The 25489-nt window shown below is 47.5% G+C and overlaps 1 protein-coding gene across 1 annotated transcript; it reads left to right on the top strand.

The window, feature by feature from the left end:
* The first annotated feature begins 1116 nt into the window (after positions 1-1116).
* On the top strand, positions 1117-25075 carry TRIM29 (tripartite motif containing 29). The gene is made up of 9 exons (XM_084495525.1): positions 1117-2435; positions 9831-9926; positions 11163-11396; positions 11803-12001; positions 15546-15629; positions 18682-18741; positions 19927-20028; positions 21122-21198; positions 24222-25075. The coding sequence occupies exons 1-9, from the start codon at positions 1575-1577 to the stop codon at positions 24282-24284; spliced, it is 1776 nt and encodes a 591-aa protein (XP_084351651.1). The 5' UTR covers positions 1117-1574; the 3' UTR covers positions 24285-25075.
* The last annotated feature ends 414 nt before the right edge of the window (positions 25076-25489 follow it).

The raw sequence follows: 25489 nt of genomic DNA, 5'->3' as shown, positions 1-25489 counted from the left end.
TTGCAGGGTAAAAATCACATTCCCCAGCAGTAACACCATTCCATTCTGGAAAAAAAAAAAAAAAAAAGAAATTAAGCACGAATCTTAAGCACAGTTAATTTACAGCCTGGGTGTTAATCTCAGAGCAATCTCACTGAAGTTCAGAGCATAATCTGTGTTACATTGATATGAAATGAGTGTAGGGTCCACCTCCTTCTTTTGAAGTTAATGGAATTCAACAGTGCTGATAAAGAGCCTTTTTCTTCTGAAATCTGTGATTCCAGTTGGCTGAATACGAACCATTATGGGGTGTGGACTTTTTTTTTTTTTTTTTTTTTTTTAATGAAAGGAACATTTCATGAGCTTTGAAATGATTTTGCTGAATCTCCCATCCAACGTACCCTCTTTTTGCCAGTCAGGGAGGTGAAAAATGAAGGGAAAAGCAGAGGAAGAGAAAAAATAAAGCCACCTAACTTGTTTTATCTGAATATATTTGTTTCGGGCAAGAAGTTTAGCATTTTCCAGGAATACAGCTAATGGAGAGAGAAAGACTTATTTTAAAAACTCTTTTGCATTTCTTTTGTTCTTGCATGAAATATTTTGGCCATCTAGTTGTAGAACATTTCATTTCCCAGGTATGTGTCTCTCAGTTCAGTGGATGTTTATGGGAAGAGCTGCAGAAGGCACACTTGAACCCGTATTTTACTGAGAGCAGGCAATGAAATAGGCAGTGGGGGTTATTCGATTAGTCACCTAAGTGGGGATCACATGGCCTGTGGGAAAACAGGACTCTGGCTGAGATTTATTTTGGGTTTGCTATGTTCCCCTAATACACGGGTTGGCTCTTCCCAGGTCCAGGTGGATGGACCTCGCACAAACCCAACATCAAAATCAAAATAAAGGTAAGAGGGGTCTTTTAAACCCGGTATTATCCATGTTTCCCCTCCCTCTCCCAGTGAATACAGTAAGCCCTGGGGGGAGCCCAGTTTAAGAATGCTTTATTCTAGGCGTTCATTTTAATTACAACCATAATTATTTTTGTGCATGTGTATGACCCAGTTAACAAACCCATCCTCGGCATCTCATGGTCTCTCCGACCCTGCCCATCTCTGCAAGGAGGTAACCTCAGCTCCTGGCAACAACGAGCAAAATTATTTTTGAAACAAGCGGTAGAACTGGTTGCTACATCTTAATGAAAATGACTTTTTTTTTTTTTTTTTTTTTTTTCCAAGCATTTCTATGTATATAAACAGCCCTTCCTCCCAAACCTGGTTAGACAAGAATGTTCCTGGGTGTGGACCGCCTTGTATAATTAACTGCACAGCTGTAGCTTCTGATCCCTGGTAACGTCTGTTTCTTTCTTCCTTTCTCCCTGCCCCTACCTAGCATAATCCGGGCGTCCTTCTCCTCCTCCTCCTCCTTGCAGGAGCTCCGGGTGCGTCACTCGGGCAGAAACTTCCCTGCATTCCACCGTCATTCCTTGCTGGGACGACCGCGGGCAGGCACGCGGACGGAGCCGCTTCCTAGAGGGCTGGGAGACGGGAATCGGAGAAGGGGCCGAGCAGCAAAGCCAACCAATTCGCCCTGTTTAGACAATGGAAACGGGGAGTGCAGCAAGGACAAATGGTACCGCCGGCAAGCCAGAGGATGTGAAGAGCCCGTCCGCCCCCAAAAAAGATGAAGAAGTGAAGAAGACCACGAACCCTGGCGGAGGGGAGAAGGAGCCAATGAAGGGCACTGGCGGTACTTCTCTGGAGACGGGGCAAATCAAGAGCTCCCTCTTCTCTGGGAGTGACTGGAAGAGGCCCATCATTCAGTTTGTGGAGTCATCCGATGAGAAGAGATCAACCTACTTCAGCATGGACTCGGCAGACTCGAAGAAGATGCAGTACGGCAGTGGACAGATAGGAGACATGAGGAGACCCCCCCTCTCCTTTGCAGATAAAGGCGACCTCAGGAAGTCCCTCTTCTCCTTGGATTCCAAAAAGAGCTTCCTGCCTAACGAAGGGGAAGGGAGGAAGCCGCTGTTCTCCGGCGGGCAGATGGGGGACATGAAGAAGTCTTCCCTGCCTCTGGTGGAGACCGGGGACCTGAGAAGAGCCACCTTCAACAAGGTGCCCGACAGAGCAGCTGGGTCACGGCCCAGGGTGAAGCTGGAGGATGTGCTGTGCGATTCCTGCATTGACAACAAGCAAAAGGCCGTGAAGTCCTGCTTGGTGTGCCAGGCTTCCTTCTGCGAGCTGCACCTCAAGCCCCACCTGGAGGGAGCGGCTTTCCGGGACCACCAGCTCCTGGACCCCATCAGGGACTTTGAAGCAAGAAAATGCCCTGTGCATGGGAAGACCATGGAGCTGTTCTGTCAGACAGACCAGATGTGCATCTGCTACCTCTGCATGTTCCAGGAGCACAAGAACCACAGCACGGTGACGGTGGAGATCGAGAAAGCGGGTAAAGAGGTAATGCTCTTTTTATTGAGTGTTCCCAGCGGCCTTTCCAACGGGTCTCAATGTTACACCTCGGCTTTTGTTCTCAAGCCTACGGTCTCCTAAAATCATGATTCAGTGTAATTTTGGGATGGAAGGGTGGTGGATGGGGAGCATTTGGTGGAGAACTGATGTGGCATAGGTTCTGCTGCAATGGGACTGTCATTCCTCTAAGACTGGTTCCAGCAGCATAGCCGTGGGGCTGTGCACCAGGTCATTAGGTGGGGTAGAGAACCTGGTTTCCTTCCAGTTTCCAAAACTCTGCCTCAGGTTTTGACAGTGTTTGTGTAGCGTTGCCCCCAGCCAGCAAGGTGGGCATCGCTCAGGTTCAGGACCCCCAGAGTGCGATCAGTGGCGGCTCCGGTTTGCGGTTACTGCAGAAAATTGCAATCTCAGCTTCTTGGAGCGAGCTCCTGCTTTCTTGTTTGTCTTTTCTGTTATGGAGATAATGATGTTGAGCCCCACCTATGGGAAGAGCCTTTTGAAGCTTAGATGAAGAAAAAAACCTGGTGCAAACACAGAGCATTTTAATTTTCCCTGAAGTGTTACTACAATAGGTTCAGAAGATGGACATCTAAAGGGATGGGACTGGTATGGGAACCAGTGCTCACTAATGAGAAGTCTCCCACCTTTGTTTGCCTAAAGTCCCATGCTGTTTGCTTTCTGGGTGGATGTAAGATTATTCCACTAGCTTCAGTAAAGATCAGGGTCTCACCGCAATTCAGTGCTGCACGCATCTGTAGCAAAAGCATGTCCTGGCCTGGAGACCTTCTGATCTCTCCAGACAGGACAGAAGAGATTACAGAAAGGAGCCCAATGAAACGGTAACATAAAACAATTTGCCTAGAGTCACACAACCAGCCCATGGCAGGAACTGGATGGGCACTGAGACCTGCTAAATCCCAGTCTTAATCACAGCCCAGGCAAGAGCTCTGATGTGGTGAACAGGCACATACAAGTACCTGTGCGTGGAAATTCTGCAGTTACCCTGAACGCAGAGGAACAATTTAACTCTACAGTGCTAGGAAGATTTAACTCATGAGGCTCGGCTGGAGGAGCATCTTTTTCAGAGCTCTTCTCTGTCTTCCTGTGCACAATTTTTGGTTTGTTCTTCCAATGCCATCTCCACCTTGCAGCCTTACTGAAACCAGACAAGGCTTCTTCCATGTCTCAGACAGTCCCTCTTCAAGACGTTCCTGCAGGGGTTGCTCGCCCGCTGTTTGTTTCATGATTGTTTGTTCTTGTGTTTTGATGTCAGCTCGGAAATACTCCGCACCGTATGCCTAACCTTCATAAAGCTGTGCCTAGTGTCTGTCAGGTTGTCCAATTCCTCTTGGCCCTTTCCTTTGAGAATTTAACAGCTGCTCCCTTGAGGAACCAAAGCTGGCCAGAGCCTTCTCCCTGTGTTTGGGTGGACCTACAACACCTTGCTTGTGAACAGGGAAGCAGATCTGGGCAGAGGAACCTTCACTGAGATTTAAATGGTGTTTGATCTGTCTCTCAGAGTATTTGCGTTACTCTCGCTAGGTCCACGCCTTTCCTGTGCTGATTCTGCTGCTGCTAAGCCTAGGGGATTTAGGGCTTTATCAATGAATCATAGACATGTGCAAGGAGTTGTGATCGTGTTGTAACCTGAGCGAGCATTCACTCAGACAAAAGCAATTCACAGGATAGCTGTTGCTTACAAATGTTTATTCCTAGCCCTGATGTATTCACCCTTAGTGAAGAATACAGCTCAGCAAGAACCACAAAGAGGAATGGGCATTTCCAAGGCCCTTGTGTGCACCACCTATTCCTTTTCAAGTCTTGCAAATCAGCTGAGCCAGAACGCAACCACAAATTGGAAGAGTGGCAAAGTGCACCCAGTGCTGCTGCCTTTGTGGAAAGAATAAGCACAAACCCCACACCAGGTCAACCCCAGCCCTGTTCTGTTTTTGGCACCCAAGCAGCTCCAGGGGAGCTTTGCTGCCTCAGTACTTGCTAGATGTACCACTCGATTGGTGACCAGAACACAGCTCTGTACTTCTACTCAGTGCCAAGGAGCACCTGGCTTATCTGCAAGGATCTCCCAGTCCCTGGCCATACTGTGATGCCACACCTGGAGGGGATTCCTGCAGAACTGGGGGATTTCCATGCTGAGATGATCTGAAACTTGGCAGTTAGCCTGGGTGCTTGGCAATTTGGTTACAGAAGTGTCGTGTAGTATGTTACATTGTGCTCCTATTCCTTCCATATTGCTGAATTAATGCACATTACGGTGTCTTTCATGAATCTATCCCTGCTACAAGCCTGTAGCAAAGATATATAAATACTACTGTATTGCAGTGTCGGGTTTGCCCCACAATGCAGACAGACAGCCCAGCTTAAGAGGAGAGGAATGCAAACAAGCCAGCATGCAGTCACCCCCTGGTTAGGGAATTTAGGCAGGCAGTACAAAGCGTGGGATCTCTGTCTGCACAGGGGGAGCACAGCAGCACCCCCCTCCAGAGGGTGACAGCCCCTCGTGCCCTTCCTGGCATGGTGCTGAGCGGCCAAGAGAGAAAGGCACAAGGGGTCAGACAGAGACAACTGAGCACAGAGGATGGAGATGTATTTTCTGAGTTTCTATCCAGCAGTATTTGTTATTTTACAAAGAAAGACTCCAGTGCCTTCCCCAGATCCACTTTGCATTTATTTCCTGCTACAGATTTAAAGGATGAGTAATGACCCCCAGAATCAGCACAAGAAACGACCACAAAAAAAAAAAAAAAAAAAAAAAAAAATCCTTGAGGCTGGGTAATAACCACACTCTACTGAGAAGTGAGAATTGTCAATAGCAGCTTGTACACTCAGATAAACCCCTCTGGCCAGCTTGATTTACCAGCAGAACTGGAGCCCCCCCTTGCAGACAGCATCCTTCATTTTGGAAGGGGATCCTTCATTCAGAACCTGTTTTACAGGCCTGTTCTCAGAAGGAGACAACTCCACGTATGCCTGCCAGCCACAGGGCTGCAAATAACCTGGCGTTACTCTCCATCGCCAGCCTCACTACTCAGCGTGTCGGGTCAGATCTAGTGAAAAGCACTTTGATTTTTTTTTTTCCCTCTTTAATTCTTTACCTTTAAAGAAAAGTTCACGCCGTGCAGCAGGTTTAAAGAGGCAGCAGAGAACCGCTGGGCAGGAACGGGAGCTGGGTGTTCCTGGCTGCAACGGAGCCACTTGTGAAAGGGGAGCCAACTTGTAAAAGGGGAGATTTCACAGGCTAAAGGAGGCTTTGAAGGCAACCATCCACAGAGATGATGCAGAGGGGTTCCCATCTGGGCCTTCTTGGCATTGTTCTGGCTGAATATGGAGCACACAGCAGCGTGCTGATGTGTGGAAGGATTTTTGACCTTTCCCACTGATGGGAACGATTTCCCACTAGGGCACGGTGTGGCCACAAGACCTTATCTACACCAGCTGTGGCTGCTCTGCGGACACAGCTGAAAATAAATGCTCTTCCCACAGCAGCAGTGCGGCTACCTGCACATCGTTCTGCCTGGCCTGGCAGAAAAATGTGATTTACAGTAGCTTTGCCCGTTTGTTGCATTAGTGCCTCTACAGTGGGAGCAGAAAGCAGGGAAAATCTGCCAGCTTGTGGGTAAGGAATCCTCCACCTCCTTCAAACTGTGCAAAGCAAAGAGCCTTTTACAGTCTCAAATAAGATGCTTAACACTGGCATTTTTGTAGGGTGTTGACAGAGTCTGCAGAAGTCAAAGCCCACCGACACCTGCCTCTGCTTAACGCAAGCTTAGACTGAAAAACCTACGGCAAATCCAGCAGAAATCATCTCAAACAAGCAATTCACTAATTTCTCAGCCATGCCATTTCCAATATAAGGCCTGTACTGGGATAACTAGTTTAAACACTTCTTCCCTGGCTTCATTATTGCATTTGGCTGTTGCTGTCGGGTAATTACCATAGCTCTCCCAGGCTGGTGACACAGGGGTGTTTCCTGATTCAGGGACTGGGTTCCCAGAGCATTAAGACATGATGATGCTTGTATTGCTGCCTTGCAAAAATGAGTTGCATCATGATGCAAGAGTCATAATCTCACATCTCCAGGTCCTGTAGCACAAGGGCTGGGTTCAGCTGTGGATGTTTAGGTGTACATTCTGAACTTTCACTTAGGCCTCATGACTGTCCTAATTAATTTAGGCTGTGGCAGGGGATCCTCTCTTAGCTCAAAGACTCTCAGTGCCAGCATTTCTCAGCTTGCTGGAGTCAAACTTAATGGTTTAAATGTGTATTTCCTAGATCTTTTTCTCTGCTATTTTTATTTCTGCGCTGTAGTGACCTCTCCAAAGATAGGTGCAGCTCCTATATAAAATTTCACTAGGAACTTCTAAACCTGAGTCTCACACAATGGGGTGGGGAGATGTAGCGGGGGATTGGGGACTATGGGCCCTAGAAAATCTGAGAGATATGAAGGAAGCCAGAAGAGAAGTTTCTTTATGGGGAATGAAGCTGAGAAGACCCTACTGTAAATCAATCTGCCATCCCACCTTATATCAAACAGGGTCTAAAACCATCATGAAATCATCTTTGCTGAATGCCTGGTTGTGCTCTGTCTCTCCTCACCGAATCTACCTCCATGCCACCAGTTCCTGTACTAGTCCATAGTCTCCCTGGACATCTTCTTCATGTGTTTTTTTTTTTTTTTTTTTTTTTTTTTTTTTTTTTTTTTTTTTTTCTGGTAATTTTGGTAAGAGTAGTTCTTGTGTTTGGGCCATCATGCAATGGAGAGCCTCCCTTCATCTCCCCTGCCTTGCCTGGTGTCTGTACTAGTATTTCCTTTTGCCCTCATTATGGGTGTTTTAACCCAAGCTGAACTTGGATGACTGTGAGATTTGCATTCTGGCTATTGGAACTATCTCTGTAATTTCCATTTGCAAATCATAATTCTTACTTTAAATTGTAGTGTGGGGCTGATCTTAAATAGTTGTTACATCCCATCCCAGAGGCACCCAAACTACCTTTCTGGGTGAAGGGGTATTATAGCTCCAACAAGCTGTTAAGAGTTAGCTACCACTTTTGAGCAAGTAATAGTTTGCAAAATTCCTTTGAGACCCGTCTTAATTAAAAAGTACCATAAAAAGTATAATATTGTTATCACCACCTTACAGCCAGCATCTGGAAAATTTTCCAGTGACATTTCCTTTCAAATTTGTTGTGATTAGGAACGTCGATGTGGCTGTGAAATGTCTGCCCTTCTCAAAAGAAAACTTCAGCCCCTCTCTATCTGATTTCATTCACAGTTTTGTCATGAGAATATCCTGATAGTTAGGGACAAGGAGGGGAACAAGTCCTTCTATTGCTCAGGAGACTTCTTTTTACTTTGCAAACAATGAAAGTAATCTGCATGTAGCTCTGTGGCTCAAGGAAAGAGCTTGCATTGTAAGATCTCAGATTGGTTACTGGAGTGGGATGGATATCTGGATCTGAAGTGCTTTTATCTCATCACATTTCCCTGCCATGCAGAGATGGTTGCACACTTTTTTGTCTTGCTGCAGTGCACATGTGAATGGACACAAGCATGCATTCCTTTGAGTCACTGTCTTGAAAATGTGGAGAGTGCAGGGTCAAGCTCATGCCATTACTTTCTTGATAAGTAGTAGAGCAAATTTTCTGATCTTGATATCCACATGGCTCTCTTATAAACCTGTGCTATGAAACCCTCACATGTCTGCCCCAAATCCCTGTAGAATATGACCTCATGGCTGCATAGAGTTGGCTATCGTAGGCTGTCAAGGTGTATGGTCTCCTAACTCTCCACAAAGAAGGGCAATTACAATGATGGTATAAGGATGCAGCTCTCCTGGCACTGAGATACCTTGGAGTGCATTTACCCTTTTTGTTTGCCCTTTCTGCTCTTTTATAGGGCAATACAACCACCATCAAACTGTTTTCCCTCTATAAATAGAGATTTTCTAAATTGGAACAGCTAGAGAGAATGGCTCTCAGCTGCAGCTGTGCTTGATTCAAGCTCAAGAGGATGTTCAGACACCGGGGTGATTGGCATCAAGACAAGAGCCTTGATGGGCTGATTTCCCTGGCCTGAGCTGGCTGACACTGTGTTGCCTGCTCCTCACGGCGTGATGCTCCTTTCTACTCCTTGAATGAAGGAGTGAAAACTTTTTAACTCCCACCCCTGAGGGCAAACATGATCAGGAGAGGAGACCCAGGTTTTCATGTTGTATTATGTTCCTGGACTGGTGGCAAAGCAGTGGGAACTACGCCTTGTGCTTTGACAGCAGAGACCTCACCATGTTAGCTGCTGGGTTTATCCACCCCTCATCTCCCCTGCCTTAACTTTTGGCCTAATATACGTGCTTTTGGGTAATGCAGGCATTTACCAAAGGATCTCACATGTACCGTGGGTTTTCAGAGACTTTCTGATATGTCTCATCTCCACTGTGGAATACACGGCTCCTCAAGAGCTCTGGGGATGTGTGCCACAGCCAAACTGCCCGTAGTTACCCTCGTGCTGCAACCAACCACACACGAAACACAGAAAGATCTCGAGACACATAAACAAAGGCTCTGGCATGATCTGCTGGGCAGGGAGGTGGTGAAAAGCAGTGATGGAGGGAGGGGCTGCCAGAGGTAACGGCGCAAGGCTGAGCTCAGCAGCTGGGTGCTGATCCAGAGGTGCATGGCAGCCCTGGGCTCCAGCTCCACCAACCCTCTCCCATGTCTGGGCCATGCTTCCCTGGGAAGGCAGTGCAAAACAAAATGCAAATGAACCCCAGTGAAGTTGCTGATCTAAGCCAAGCATGGTTGACTACGCCTCCTCCCCCCTTCCTTTTGTGTTTTTTTTTTTTTCTTTTCTTATATATATATTTTTTTCCAAGCATTCCCCAGCTTCATCATAACATGAAAGCTCTCAATTCAGAGCAAATTAATCCACAATCCTGTCTAAACAGAATTCCTGCCGGAGGCATCGTCCTCTTGTTGCAACACTCGTCAAACGTCATTCCGTAATTACATGAAAACTGTTATTGCTGCAGAGGCACACCCTGGGATGGGCCCTTCGCTGCACACACAGCTGAATTTTGAAACAGGCCTCTTCTCCCTCCAGCTAATGACTCTAAAGTGATTAAAAGCAGCACCATGACAGTAGCTGGGTAGGTGGGTGCTTCTGCTGCTGGCTTTGCTGAGGGAACTGAACCTCTTGACCCAGGCAGGAGCTCTGGGATGGTGTCCACAGTCAGCATGGTCTCGAGCAGTGCCAGGAACCCACACCTCCCAGCCACTGCTGCTCAGGGCTGGGTGCTTGGTGGGAGCATAGCACCCCTTAGAAGCAGGCCACCCTCTTCCCCTGCTCATGAGACTCCCCTCTTCTCGCAGGCTGAGCTTTCACTGCAGAAAGAGCAACTGCAGCTGAAGATCATCGAGGTAGAGGATGAAATGGACAAGTGGCAGAAGGAGAGAGACCGCATCAAGGTGTGTATGGGATATTAAGTCCGCTTCTCTGTTTCTCCTGTCCTCAATGTCTCTGACATACCCAGCTCTTACTCACTCCATTCCTCACCTAGTCCCTACCTCGTCACTCTCCCAAACTCCTTCACTCCAAGTCTTGGAAACAACAGCTCCTGCTGAGCTCATCCTGCAACACACCCAGCAGGAGACCAAGAGGCGGCAGCACAGCCTCCTTACAGAGTCACCCGGGACACATCCCTGCTTGGGTTCCCACAGCTCTCCCATCACCTGTAGCCAGGCTCATTCAGAAACAAAGGTGTGCTGCTTCTTTCTTACCAGCTCACCTACAAAAATAAACTCCAGAAGGGCTCTGGATTGCCCAGGCAGAGATAAGGCAACAGAAATAGATGCAGTTACACCAGCATTTGTCTTGTTTATAATGGAATAGCTCATTTCCGTACTGACGGAGGGCTTCTTTATAATCCTTTCAACCACACGAACGGTTAGAATATAGTAATGGTGTTTTTCTTTTTCATTTACACCCTAACTGAATAGAGCAGTGAAAACACTATTTGGAGACACCCCAGAGAATTTGCATAATATTAATAGGCAAAGCCGTTCTTCTCCCTTTCATGTGGTGCACACACACTGGCTTTCCAGTTCTGCTTTTCGTCTGCTTTATTATTATTATTATTACTACTCCTATTATTATTATGGGAAATATGACCTAGAAATTTTAGCTCTGAATATAGTTACATCCACAGTCACTCTGAAGAATATTTCAGAGGGACGTGGAGATCAGGTTTGTATAAAGTGCTTCGGCACTTTTCTTCCGTTGGAATGGAAGGAAATTTCATCCGTAAATCCTTGAGGAGCCAGAACCATGATTTAGAAGGTTAAACATTTTTTTTTTTTACATATAAACATATATATACACATATTTTTTACACCTACGAGTGCAGTTCATGAATTGAAGAGATATGCTCTTATAATGACGAGGATAGCATGCACTGTAGATTATATATATACACAATTATTGCAAGAATTAACATTATTTATTTCAGCACAGCTTTCTGGTGCTAAGACTTGCATATCCAGAGTCTCCATATTCACTGTCTTGGGTGCTGAGAATGCCAGGACACATCCCCCTTTGCATCTCCCTGTTATCAAGTGTCTTCCTTGGAAGTTTCACATCTCGTTTCTCTTGCCCTCTCCCACGTCTCTTCTACTGCCCCCTTCTTCGACCCTTTCCCTCTGCAGAACTACACCACCAACGAGAAAGCCACAGTAGACCAGCATTTCAAAGAGCTGATCCGTGACCTGGAGAGACAGAGGGATGAAGTGAAGGCTGCCCTGGACCAGAGGGAAAAGATTGCATCAGAGAACGTGAAGGAGATTGTGGATGAGCTGGAAGAGAGGGCGAAGCTGCTGCGGGAGGACAAGGAGAACAGGGAGCAGATCCACCAGATCAGTGACTCCGTGCTCTTCCTCCAGGTCAGAAACATCTCATTTGCCTTCCCTTTTCCCATGAGGGTGGGATTTGTCCCAAGGACAAAGCCCCATTTGGTGTAAGAAGCATCAATCTTCTCCAGTTCAATGCACATGGATGTCAGGAACTGGCCCTGACATTTCAAGCATGTCTGCTCTGGTAGGTGAAGAATGAACTTAGAGGCATGCCAACGCCTCATATTTCTTCTCATATTTCTTTGTCTTTTTCCTTTTATTTATTTATATATATATATATTTTTGTGGCTAAAGCTCAGAGTCAAAGCATTTGACTGCTCCACCCTCAGTCTTCACTATTCTCCTTTGCATTTCATATTATTTGGAGCCAGTCTCAGGATCTAGCCTCTGTATATCTTGTATTCCTCAGTAACATCTCTCCCTTTCTTTTTGGCAGGAGTTTGGGGCTTTGATGCGGAACTACGTCCCCCCTCCATCCCTCCCAACATACAGCGTGCTGCTTGAAGGGGAGAGCATGAGCCCCTCTATGGGGCTGCTCAGAGATGACCTCCTCAACGTCTGCATGAGGCACGTGGAGAAGATCTGCAAGGCAGACCTGGGCCGCAACTTCATCGAGAGGAACCACATGGAGAATGGTAAAGTATCCAAAGTACCCCAAACTGCCCCATCCCTCCCCGGGCAGAGCCATAGGTAGGGATGGAGCCAGCTGTCCTGCCAGGGAGTTAAAGCACCTCATGTGTAGGAGACCACGGGATCCCAACCAACATCAAGACAATGCAGTAGCTCACTACATAAATAGAGAAGGCAGGATTGACTTTATATATATATATGTATATATATATATAAAATCTAATCTATCTAAATCTATTGTCCAGCTCAGTTAACATATTTGCTGTGCTGCTACCACATACCATTTTACAACAGAAAGTTTCAGCCTGAAACATGAAATGTCCCACAAGCACCTGTCACTGAAAGTCTCGTAACAGTTTTTTCCAGTGAAAAGGTCTCCATTTTGGTTAAGCCAGACGTTGAAGAGGCAGAGCTCTCTGATCACAGCTCCGCAGGTCCCACTGGGCAGAGCTTTGCTTCCTACAAACACAGGGTGCCCAACGGGTCCTGCATTTCAGCAGTGTTTAGGGCTGAGTAATCTTTCTTATGTAAATAGAGAGGGCAGGGTCAATACCACAGCACTGCAAGGAATCTTCTGAGCCTTTGAACCCACTTTCTATCTGTCTCCTCCAGTTAGTTCTGCCTCTTCCAGTTAGCTCTGCCGAGAGGACTTGTGAGGCACAAAGCTCCCACGTAGGACAGAAGGACGGAGCACCAGACCAGGACCCCACAACCACAGTTCACTTCCCAGCCGTCCCAAAAACGGCCTTTGTAACCTTGGGCGAGTTACTTAATCCCATTAAATGACCTCTTGCACTAAAGAATAATAGGGATGGAAATAAAGCCTTATCTCACCGGGCTGCTATGAGGATATAGTCTATTAATAATTGTGGAACCTCAGATAGCAGAGCAATAAAGGTCAAGAAGCTGGATAGGTAACCCGAGGGTAAATTGCACCCTGCTGTCCAGATATGACTCAAAAAGATGCAAGAATAGCTTTCAAGTCCATTTTATACTGCACCAGCAGCTGAGGAACTCTGCTGCAAACCTGTGAGATCACTGTTATTTCATTCAGATTCACAGCACTCATTAAACAATCCTCTCCTATTAATACAGCACATTTTTCCTGGGCAACGGTCATGCAAATCTGTCCAACTTCCAGAAAAGACAAATGCACGTTACAAGATAATACAATAAATGAGGAGAGGAAGAAATAACCGAGGGGAAAAAAAAAAAAAAAGAGAGAAAAAAAAAACAAAAAACACCTATGAAATAGATGCACACAGGTCAGAACAACACAGGACCCATTACCGGAGAACAAACAACATTTTTCAGAGCCTGGGTTCTGTGAACCAGCCTGTCTGACATTCACAATTTATAGCAGTAGGAATGAAGGTGACATGGCCCAGAGTACATGTGAACGTGTAATGAAAATCACAGGTATTCATCAGGCGACAGCGTGCTGCCTTCCTACAGTACGGAGAGAAAGAACGAGTCCCTGGCCCCAAGGAGCCCGCACTGCAAACAGCTCATTAACATTTACCTAACACCATCGTTTTCCATTAGACATGAATTGGATAGACAAGGTATTTTTGGTCCATAGAACCAATGTTTGAGAAAAGTCAGGAGTCCCATTCAAAGTGCTGAGGTTTCATAGCTGGAGCCAGCTTTTTAAAGTCCCATACACTTAAACAGGAGCAGAAACTGAACATCACTTCTTTTCCAGCATTAACCACTGCAGCATACACGGTCAAATTCTCAACACTTTGTATGCTAAGGTTTGCTGAGAAATATGGCCCTAACTTAATACATGTAGATGGAAGAAAATGATCCAAAAATCATTTTTGTACATTTTTCTTTCTTCTCCTTTGTTCGCTTGGACTTTTGCAGAATTTCCAAACTACCCAACTACTCACAGCACTTCTGAAGGTTAGGCAACAACATGTTGCAGTCAAAGATTTTTGCTAATCCTGAAGCAAATACACTTTACTTGGCCATTTGTACAACCCAAGAGTATGCATATGTTCAGTTCCAGCAGCTCTAGATAAAGGCTGGCTACCTCCTGATCAGTTGATCACTTTTAATTAGGTTCCCCTCCATGTTACTGATGCTGAAATCCTCAACGGCACTTGAAATCCGTGGGAATCAAGTGCCAAAGCACTTCTGAGCAGGGCAACACTTTACCACTGCCAGAAACCTGGGCGCTTTCAGAAACTTTATGGGGGATTTAATGGACACAGCTTGGAGTCTGCCTAATGAGAAGAACAGTGGCATCCACTCAGCTGGGAAATGTTATTTAAGGTGCAGCTCCAAAACTTTGCAGCTCTCCGTTTTTCAAACCACAGTTACACTTGAAAGAGGACAGCACTCGGCATCTAGTGACTGCAAGGAAATAACTCCACAATTACTTAATGGATTTAATTAACTCAGACTCCCCCTGAGTCACTGCAACAAATTCATTTGCAGCCAGCTTGATCTTCTAGTGTAAAAAAAAAATCCCAGGAAGAAATATTATATTAATGGAATGAAACCTGCTTAATAGCAGACTCCAAAGGGAATCCACTTTCTTTCAGTTGTCATAACAGGTACCTACTTAGTAGTGTGGCAAGGAGGCAAATAATCAGAGAGCATCCAGGGAGTTTAAATAGCACAGAAATAAATTGCAGAAATAACATAAAAGTTTGTTCAGTGACTTAAGATTCAAACAATTGAACTATCTAAGTGTGGGAACCAAATTTACAGAGAACTTGCAGAGAACAATAGATTTATAGAAAACTTAAGGACTTAATATATATATATGTGTGTGTATATATATATATATATATATATATATATATATATATATATATATATAACTTTTTTCTGAGCAAGTGACCTGATAGAGCATCATTTCTTGTGGATCATTCTCAGAGAACCAAAACCAGGCTGTGTAAATGCCTGGCAAAAGGGTAGGATTCATTCACTTTGAATGAAGCTTGAACCAAACATCCTTGTCTGAAAGCCCAGGAAGCTGGAGCTGTTTGCAGCTCAGGTTTAGCATCTTTAAAACTTGGACCAACCAATGCACTGAGCCCTCCCAGCACTCCGATTTTCTCCAGCCTTGCACTACTTGCAGTTCCAGACGGGCTGGTTGAGAGCCAGCTCCGTGCACAGGCTGAGCACACAAAAGCAGCCAAACCCAAACCAGCACCTTTGAAGTGGGATACAATTTTAGCCACGGAGCAGTCCTTTGGTCGGAAAACGCCTCAGCCCTGGAGTGTCCCTGTGGATGCTCAGGAGATAGTGTATCTCAGCGGAAGGGCTGTTCCTCCGCTCTTCACACTTCAGCTGTGCTAAACCTCTTTTATCCCAGAATTTTGGGCAGCCAGCTCATTTTGGAGCTGCTCGACCTGGCAGCCAGCAAGTCCTAGGGCAAAGTTACAAAGATAGAATTACAAGGGTAGGGCAATTTGTTTCCAAAGGGCACCACCACCTCTCCCTCCGTGCTTGAGGACACATTTCCAGCCTGTTGTCCCCTTCCCCTCCTGCTGTCCCTCTCAAGGCCACTCAGCTCCTGCTCTGCTCCCACAGGCGACCACCGGTTCATGATGAACAACTACGAGTGGAACCAACCCGACAACTTGAAGAGATTTTCTATGTTCCTGTCTCCCAAAGGTAAGGCAGCCCAATGGTGGCCAGCTTTCTTCCAAGCTCAGCATAGGAAAGGAATTTCATTAGTGATTTGTCCCAGAATTTGGTTTCCTTTACTTATTTCAATGCTGTCCCTCTGGACTGGACCGCGGTCGGTCCCCCTGCATTTGTTTATGCCAGGTCTTGCCTCCAGCTTACAAAGCTTTGAGCACTTTTTGCCTTTCCATCTCAAACAAGGCAGCAAAGGCTCTTAGCAGGAGAACTGGAACAACTGAACTAGTTCAGGAGGGAAGTTTGTGAAGACAGGGGAGTTTTAACACGCGTTATCAGGTCGAAGTAAGCATTAACCTCCACCAGAAGCTCACCCCTGTGTGCTATCAAATGTGAAAGCTACACCAGGCTTTATCTGAGTTCAGATTTTACTTTCACCAGAAAACATTTTTTTTTTTACTGGCAGGGAAAAGATGCAAGAAGTGAGTAATGTGTCCTAAAAAAGCAGGAGGTTGGGGTTCTTTTCTGACTTCTTACATTGACAACAAGAGCCCTTGAGATTTGCTTATGGCCCCGCTGTTGCCTGAACACTCCCGGATGAGCGAATGCCCCTTTTCAACACATTCAGTTGTAAAATGGCAGCTGTCTACTTCCAAATTAGCATCAGGACCTCCAGAGTGAGAAGCACAGAGTGATACAGCCCTAGGCAAAGCAGCACCTGTGTTAATGACAGAGCAGAAAGCACGGCACAAAATCAGTGACCACATTTCCTCTGGTCCCTGGTGAGCGAGGCTCCACCTGGGTTTGCTCCTGGTGTCTGCAGCTGCTGCTCTGAACAACCAGATCGTGGCAGGGTGAACCGAAATGCCTGCAATTAGTGGTGGCACCCCTCGAAGGCACATGTGGGGTGTGATATGGCCTCTGCCAGCAGTAGGGCTTTGTGGGGAGAGCCCAGATCCCAACACTGAGCCCTCTGTCTGCATTTCCCCTCTGCCCTTCTCTGTTAGCAGCCCACAGCCAGCAGCTTGCGGGCAACCCTGCCTGGTGCTGTGGGGATGGGGAGCAGATCCTGGTTAAATTATCAAAATTCAAATTGTCACTTGTGTCTGGGACAAGGCTGAAACCCGACATGCTGAGAGGAGGAGGAAACCATTTGCAGTAGTGCCATGGTTCAGCCAGGCTGCTCGCTGCTCTGGGCCATGGTGCCCAAATTCCCCTCTGCTCCTCTCCAGAGGGTGAGCTGCTGAGATCCAGGACCAGGGCCACCCTGGTTCCCAGCTGGGACCCAGCATCCCAGCCTCCCGAAGGACTGACCACGAGACTGGGGAAATCAGCAAGGACTGCTGGATATGGGGTTTATTATTTCATGTTATCAGAGCCAGTGAAGCCACTTTCTGGATGCAGGCAGCTGCAGAGGTGTGTGAGCGCTGCACACTGGCTAGGAGCTCTGTGACCCATCGCTTCCTGCAATGGGCTTTTGAATATACAAATGCTGGGGAGTATTTGTTCCACCCACACACCTACATTGTCCTGAGAGCAGGCACATTTTGCTTCCCAAGCTGCTCGTCCTCTATTTGTTACCGATCGAGTTACTTCACCCAAAAATAAAAGCATGTGATTGCACACAAAGTCCCTCCCTGCTGAAATGGGGACTGAGCAGGGCTGGGCTCTCCACCAGGGTGAGGGTGCAAAAACGATCCCTTATGGGAACATGGTGATGGAAAGGAACCAGCTGCTCCAACCACACTGATGGGGACTTTGGCAACAGAATGAGTCAGTAGGCAAAACAGGAGACATGACCCACTTAAGCCTGTATGCTGGCTAGCAAAGGATTATCTGATGAATAATGCACTGTAGCCATAATCATTTAACCCTCTAGGGCTTTCTGTCCCCTAGCAGTGTCTCGTGTAGAAGTCCAGAAATGCTTTCGATTGCATCTTTTCTAAGGAATTCCATAAAATGGAAGAAAAAAAAAAAAAAAAAAAAAAAAAGAGGGCCCCCTCCACCCTTTGTATTGCACAATGTGCACAGAATCCTTGAATATCTCGTGATGGTTTTCTAACACGCCCTTTTTCTTGCTGGGTTGGATCAGTGCAAGTCCTGCCGTAGGCCACAGCAGCACGTCTGCTTGCAGTGCTGAGGAATGCTACCCGAGCAGAGCTCGGTGCTAATTGCAGTGGCCCACACCAAGAAACTGCTTGGACTTGAGCTGACCCTGTAGGTCTTTCAGTCCTGCTTAAATTTAAGGAGCCTTCCACTGCTCTTGTCGTTAAAGACAATATCACAGAGCATCCATCATCTGCAGTGATGACAAAATGAGGCATAGGGGAGATATAAAGGGCTTCTAACGCTGCCTAAAATTTGGGGAACAAACTGCTCGACGCTCCTTTCTGTCCTCTTCTGGTGAGCTTTCTTCTCCTGACATTGCAAACATTTTGGCCAAAGCCAGAGGAAGGTTGGAAAGATCATGTTGTGCCTTTGCAGGTCTTTAAATAAGCAGGAGGGACTCGGTGCGTAGGAAGGGAGAGGTAACTGCTTCAACAGAAACCTTGCTGAACTAGAAACACAGACCACAGGATGGCAGCAAAACAGCTCACAGCATTCATCACGTTTTTTGCTCCTCTGGGAGTCTGATGTCTCACAAGAGGGGTACAGCAGCACTAGGCTGCATCACGGCGCGCAGCCCTCGTGAACCCCTGCAGCACATGCCTGTCTCGGAGGCTGAGAGTTCACGTGAGCAAGAAACGTTCCTCTGCTGGTGCCTCTCGTGCTCTAAATCCAAGCCTCTGCCTGCAGGTCTCTCTGCCAAATAGTCACGTCGAGTAGGCAAACTGAAGTTGGCAATTTAATGTGGCTAAAGGCAGCTCTGCAGCATTGAGGATTTTGTTCTGTGAGTGCTGCAAAGACTGTTCAGCAGCCCCTAAAATGTAGAGAAAAAGCTCAGGCTTTCCTCCCTGAACCTGGACTTCTGCTTTGGGGCTGCTTCCAAAACGGTGGGGACTGTTTCATAGAGCAACGCCAGGCACAGGCCTTGGAGCCAGCTCACCAGGAGCCGACTGCTGAACTGGATGCTCTTGTTTTACAGCCAGTTTCAACCCACGATCATGGGAATTTTCCTCCTTCCAAGCGACTGAGGAAACACTTGGTACGGGTAATTCCGCCTTCAGTTTGAAAGGATCTAACCCCCCGTGCCACAGCTTTCCAGCTGTCTAACCGACCTCTGCTTCCCCTCTCAGCTGTCCTGTCACTGTCCCAAAAAGCCATCTGGGGTCAGCAGTGCTGCCTGCGCACACCCAGCGCCCAGGTCTCGCTGCTCTAGGCACTGCCTGTATAGGAGGGGCGGGTAGCACCGGTCCTCGTTGTTCAAACAGCAAAAAGAAGATGGAAAAAGAGTTTGTAAAGCCCCTGAGACACCTACCCAGCTGCGACAGGAGTGCCAACACCAACTTGTCCGAGGCGAGCTGCAGAGCTGGGGGCAGGAACAGGAGCTGACTGTGGCTCCCCCCAGGCAGTTTAAGAAGCACAAGGCTGCTCTTCTCCCTCTCACATACACCTTTCACGTAGCTCATAAGCTCTCAGAGATGTGGCCTGCCCCCTGTTCAGCACCAGCACGATGGGGAGGGGATGTTCAGTGGTAGCATGGTGCGGACCAGCAGCAGCGAGTCGTGCTTTCTCTGCCCAGCTCCCCACCTTCCCTTTTCTCTCCCATCTTTTCTTTGCTTTTTCACACTCCTGCCTTCATTCACTGGCAGCCCACGAGCATCCGTGGCCACTCAGCCCAAGCAGGGGCAGCTCTCGTGGCTCACAGCCACAGCTGAGCCCTCCCTGCACCCCGTGCCACAGGCAGGGCTCTCTCCCTCTCATCGCCTCTGCTCTCAGACTCCTTTCGGCAGCCAGGATCTGACCCCAAGTTGGCCAGAAGAGAAAGCCTTGCTTTAATTTCACCGGGCTTTGAATAAGGCTCAAGTGCTCAGAGGCAAGGGAGCTCTGGCAGCCGTGTAGTTTGGCCTCGCTACCCCAGTTCCTGGAGATGCAATTTTCCTGCAAGGAAGCTCTTCGGTCACACCTGCACTCTGGGTCTCACGAGAGAAAAGCTCTTCCCTCCCTGCCCGGAGCACTGGGACCTCTTCACACTCACACACTGTGTACACCGGGACCCCACCACTCTCATCTGTTTTTTCTTAAGGAAAAGAACAGGGACAAAGCCACCAGTTCCCATTTCCCCCCAGGCTGGCTGGAGGTAGTTTTACAGGGTGTGTTTTGAAGTGCTTAGGCTTCCCCAGTGCAGCACGCAGCGCCGTGGAATAACAAAACCTCTTCTATCTTCCAGTAGGCAATGGCACTAAGCTGCCTTTTCAGTTCTCCTCGGTGGGACAGAATCCGCCCGGTGACTTCAGCAAACAGTCTGATGGGAGCCTCTTCACTAAGACCGGTACTAGGCATTTGGTTTTTCCCCTCCTTCCTCCTGCTCCTCGTTTAGGTGATAAGGAATTTAACATAAATTCCTCCCGCGAGGGGGCCTGGAGCAGTCCTGCAGCTGGCCCACCTCTCCTGCCCGGGCTGTCAGCCTCTCAGATGAGCACCACACAGCCCTGAACCAGGGCAAAAGGACTTTACTAAAGTGTGGTTTTATCTAGGGAGTAGTTGGAGGGGGTTTTAATTTTGTTTGTAAGGCGTAGAGATGAGAATTTAGATGATTTTAGATGCATAGGAACCAGGGAGAGAGGGACACTAGAACGTGAGATTAATTTCCTTTACCCCCTAGCTTCATCAGGGTTTCAAAACAGCTATTACCCTAAAATAATAACAGCCATGGAGCACAAACTTTAAAATAACATGTGCTAGCTGCCAATCCTCCTTCATCTGAACCAGGGTCCCCCATCCACTGCCTCCTAATCCTCTTTCTGCACTGCCAACTAGTTCAAGGGCACCAAGGGTTGAATCCAAGAGCATCAGCACCTGCCAAGCAGAGTCAGGCCCGATTAATTTGCAGCTGGGAGGTGGTGGGGAAAGCCCAAAGCCCATCACCCGGCAGTGCTGCAGCGGGTTGTGATGCAGCAGGGCTGCTATTAGTCCTGAATCAGAGCTGAGCTGGTGCAGCAGGAGGGGGCTAGGGCTTATCGCACTGCCAGAGGTACTGTCATTAATTTCTGACATGAAACCCAGGCCGCGGCTCTTTGCACTAATTAAATAGCCTATAGTGCTCTTCGCAGCAGTCAGAGTGCTGAGTTCAGGACTTGGCCTAAATTTAATTGGACTGATTGCATTCCGCCTCCCTGCATTCCTCAGACATTTTAATTAGCCAGCCCTTCTTCACTCCCTTCTCCCAACTGGCTGGGCGGTGGAGCAGGCCCCTGTCCGATGGCTGTTGTGTCCTACCCCAGGAACGGCTGCATTTCCATGCCAAGCAGTGCAACACTAATTACGTGGCACGTCCAGTCCTGCTGCTTGCCTCGATGCTTGCAAGGGGAGGCGGGGATGGTGTCAGGGACCCACCTGTAACAGGCTCTTTTCTGTTGTCACAGCTTATCCCTCGATAGTGAGACATCAGTCTGCAAAGGTGACACCACAGACGTGGAAATCCTCCAAGCAGTCTGTATTGGTAAGAAACATACCTTTGGTGTGAAGGCACGTGCACAGCTTCAGCAAGAGAAATGCCTGTCCTCAGGATACCTGAGGCTCCAGGGACCAGGGCTGGGGTCCTTTGGAAATGGGAAAGCAGAAGCTTCAGGTCAGCAGCTTCTGCTGTTTTTCCTGTGGTTAGCTGCATCCAGACAGGGATACAGATTAATCCCCTTGCCACCACAGCTCTGGGTTGTAGGAATAATCGATATTTCAAAATGACATTTTGAAAGGATTTTGCCCTGGTCTAGAATTTGATCCCGGCTTCCAAAAGCTCTACAAATATTACAGCAGACATGTTGGGATCTGCAGAACTTTCCCTCCCTGCGTGGATATTGTGTACTCTTAGTGGTCTGTGACATCTCGAAAACACAAATTGTGTAACGCCACAGATAACCATATAAAAGGATCATACTAATTACATCCCACGGTGAGCTGACAATATCAAAGATGAGAGGTCAGACAGTGATGATAAATCACCAGAACAGTTACAAATCACTCATTTTCCACTGCTACCACAAAACAAGTAACAGTACACTACAAGGGCCAGAGTACAGTAGTATTTTAGGTCCTCTATTCTTACATTCACACAGTTAACAGATAATCAATGCATAGCCACATAACTTCATCCACTTGTTCGTAACATCCCTTTGCACCGTGATGCATTAAGATCTTGCATGATCTGAATTAAGATGATGGAGATTTTGCCCTCGTCTCCACAGCTGAGATCTATTTTTTGAATTCTCATTATACATTTGTGAAAGATTATTTACTGCTCCCTGGAAATAGGACTTGTAAGAAGGAGAGGGTCAAGAATTGATGGCATTCTCGTGCTGGAGGAAGAAAACAGAGAAAATACACGGCAGTTAGCAAGTGGCTGCTCAAGGACTGCAGCTCTATGTCTGCTAAATTTAAAAGGCCCCTCCAGCAGATGAATGCCAGCGACAGGGATGTTCCTGGACAGCCTGGAGCAGGTTCAGAAAATCCAGCCTTGAGTCTTTGAGTGTGTGACAGCAAAGCATATCTCCTAGGAACAGCAGTTTGCTGCAGTATCTCCTCTGCCTTGTGTTTGCTCCCACCTTTGTAAAAGAGCCACTGCTTCATGGTGTGTGTGCCCAGATGGAGATCCCACCCTGGGATTTTAGATGCCAGCCTGTCCTCCCTAACAGGGCTGTTACACTGGGAAATCTGGTCAGGAAAGTCAAGTTTCTATTACCATTGGTGTCTGGTGGCTGTGAGTATGGTCTCCCTAGCAAAAATATCCACACTGCCTGGCAATGAGCATGCTGTGCTCTGTGAACACAATCCAAATTTGCCTTAACCCCCCCCAGAGAAAGCCTGGCTAACTTCTCCACAACGTCACTGGCCTTTTTGTCCCTCTCATGCATACACTTGTAGTGGCCATTTTATTTTTATAGCCTCTATTCACCAGATATCCCTGAACCTAACAATTGAGTTGATAAATACGAGCATTAAAAAGTCCCAAAATAGAAATATACACTCCAGGCTGCAGGAGCTCTGCAGGAGCTTTTATGGCCTATTGGGCCAATAATCTAGCTTTAAAAATAGTCTTAAACATGTATTTAAGCAATACACACTCTAAAAGGTCTGTAAACATGATTTTTTACAAAGGACTGTGCTGTATAAGGAGGAATGTCTTTTTAGCCCACAGGGAGTTCTTTAAAATGAAGCCCCCACCTCCCTTGCATCTCTTAATTAGATTGGAAATCGAAGCCATAAAATGAAAAGAATTTCACCAAAATGGAGCATTGAGCAGGAGGTACTGGGAGTCAGCACTGAGCAGCAGGGTGGGTTGGATTTGCTCTGCCCAAGCCTCCAGGCTCCTGCCATGCCCGACATTAACTGGTGTACTGCACCCAGCCATACGGACACCTTCTGCGAGTGAGATCCAGGCAGGAGATCAAACCTAAGGCAGATCAGATGCTGCAACACCGAGGTGCTTCCTCACTGCCTTGTCTACCACCGGTGGAAGCACATCCTCATTTTCACAGATGCTTCGGGATGTTTTGGTGCTTCTCAAGGGCAGTGTCCACGGCAGCATTTTTCTGAGTTGCTTCTCGGAGGAGCAACACAGGTTAATCCTCGAGTTTAAAGCACTGCAATGCAGGGGACAACAAAGACGACGGGAGGAATCGGTTGATTGCCCCAGTATTGGTAGATCCAGGCTAAAGATTTCACCTTGAACGGTGCAAACAACAAGCACTGTTAGCTAATAAAGGGGTTTTTGTGCTCTGCAGTCATCCCCAGCCAACACCAGGCTGTACAACACACCTCTGCCATGTGTTGCTTATTTGTAATGGTGCAGATAAGCATGAAATTCCTGAGGTAGGTCCTGATGAGAAGACAGACAGCTAGGGATTGTGGTAAATAGAGCTGGAGAGACAGGAAAATGGCAATTCCTCCAGGCTCTGCCCTTGTGTCTCCTCCACTTATGCTCCTGTTTACACAAACATTTATGCAGGGCCCCGCAACATGTGGAGGTGCAAATAAACAATGCACCATTGTGTGAGAATTTCCATGCACAGGAATTCTGGCTCTCCAGCCAGGGAGCACAAATAAACACCGTGCAAGCCAGTCCATCGCTCACATAACTGTGCACGGCGTGAAGTGTGAAAACTCCCATGAGCTCTCAGGTTAGCGAGCAATTAAAAGGCACTGTCAGAAGCATAAAATTAGAGGTGACATTCCTCTTCTCCCAGAAACCTCTCATCAAGCCGTGAGTCACAGTCTGAGATTTTATATCATGCACAGACTCATTTGGCTTAGGAATGAAGTCTATGCAAAGCATATGTGCAAATCAAAAAGCAACACCGTTTGCATTTGATCGCTCCAGCAGCGAGGTGAGGTGGTGCTCTCCGCAAGACGGGAGGCTGAAGGTGTTAAGATAGGAGCGTGTTAAGATGCATACGCTTGGGTGAAGTGTAGGCGGTCAGGAAAAAAGAAGGTAGGTCAAACTCACATGCCCCAAATTCTCCATTGCAGTCACATTACCGCCCCTTTTACGTCAACAAAGGCAATGGAGCCACCTCCAACGAGGCACCTTGATTCCTGAAGATTTAGGGAAGAGCTGGCAGCACTTGGAGTGAAGACTCAGCTGCGGATTTTCGTGGATGTACCTGCTACTATATTAACCTTGCTGCTCTAATCTCTGCCAGGGAGAGGGAAGGTGCAGAAGGGAATAGGCTTTTACTAGAGGAAACACGGACTTTTTTTTTTTCAAATCACCTAATCGCCTTGAAAGCTCTGCAGGCCTTAACAACGTAACCCCTTCCTCTGCTGCCACCTCTTCGTTCCCTCTCTGCCACCACCCTTCCCTTTGCCTCTGCAGAGCTGGCTGCTCTGCTTCTCCTGGGAAGCATGCATGCTTGGGTAGCACCCACCCCTTCCCCTCGCTCTGTTTTACCAGCTGCCCTGCTGTCCCGAGTGGTTGTACGGCCACAGCTCTTATAGTCCTGGTGGAAGGTCCCAAGCTGGGGGGGGTCAGGGGTCTTCCTGGGATGGGGAGCCCCCAGCCACCAGGAGCGGTGACAAGCCAAGCTCTTCCCCAGCCTCTCTGCCCCATCTTCAGCCCTGCCTCGGGTGGGATGCACAGCTCTCACTCGGAGCAGTGCCAGTGCCACCACATGCCCGAGACCCCCACAGACCCCCCTGTCCCGTTGTGGTGGCACTCTGCCCTCCCCAGGCCCTTCATCAGCTCAGCCCTGCTCCACTTGCTTAGCAAAATCCAGCAACGGGACCTATTTCAAGCTGCTGTAGCCCTGGGCCAGCTACAGGTGGAGGGGCAGAGAGGTTTTCTATTCAATTAAAGCACCCCTCCAGCCACCTTTCAAATTAAAAAATAGAGAGAAAACCCATCCTACTAATAGAAGATTGATTAGGTGCCACAGGTGTTGGGTGGTTCTGTTTCTTTGTTTGTTTTAAACTCCCCTAAAACAAAATTGGTGGATTTTTATTTTATTTTTTTTTTCAGCAGTGGGAATTAGTTTGCCAAGGACAGTCCTTTTTATTTGTCCCCCGGATAGATGAATCACGTCAGCACCTGGGCTGCAGAACAGCCAGAGCTGGTTTAACCTTGCCGTGATCTCCCTGAGATTATTTTCCTTGCCCTTGGACAAAGTCAAGAGGTTGGGTGCTGCGCAGCCCACCGAGGGGAGCAGATGGCCCCTTGCAGGACCAAAGCCCTCCAGTGGTGCCACGCAGCTACGGAGGGGAAAAAATGAGACCTGACAGCTCCTTTGCATGGTTTGCTC

Source organism: Aythya ferina (genome assembly GCF_964211825.1).
Source record: "Aythya ferina genome assembly, chromosome: 22".
Lineage (NCBI taxonomy): Eukaryota > Metazoa > Chordata > Aves > Anseriformes > Anatidae > Aythya > Aythya ferina.
The sequence above is the reverse complement of the archived record's forward strand: the minus strand, read 5'-3'. Positions and strand labels throughout refer to the sequence as shown.

Coding starts and splice junctions, on each gene's coding strand:
- TRIM29 (XM_084495525.1), top strand. CDS start 1,575: ATGGAAACGGGGAGTGCAGCAAGGACAAATGGTACCGCCGGCAAGCCA. Junction 18,742..19,926: donor AGCGACTGAGGAAACACTTG/GTACGGGTAATT, acceptor TCTATCTTCCAG/TAGGCAATGGCACTAAGCTG. Junction 20,029..21,121: donor GAGCCTCTTCACTAAGACCG/GTACTAGGCATT, acceptor CTGTTGTCACAG/CTTATCCCTCGATAGTGAGA.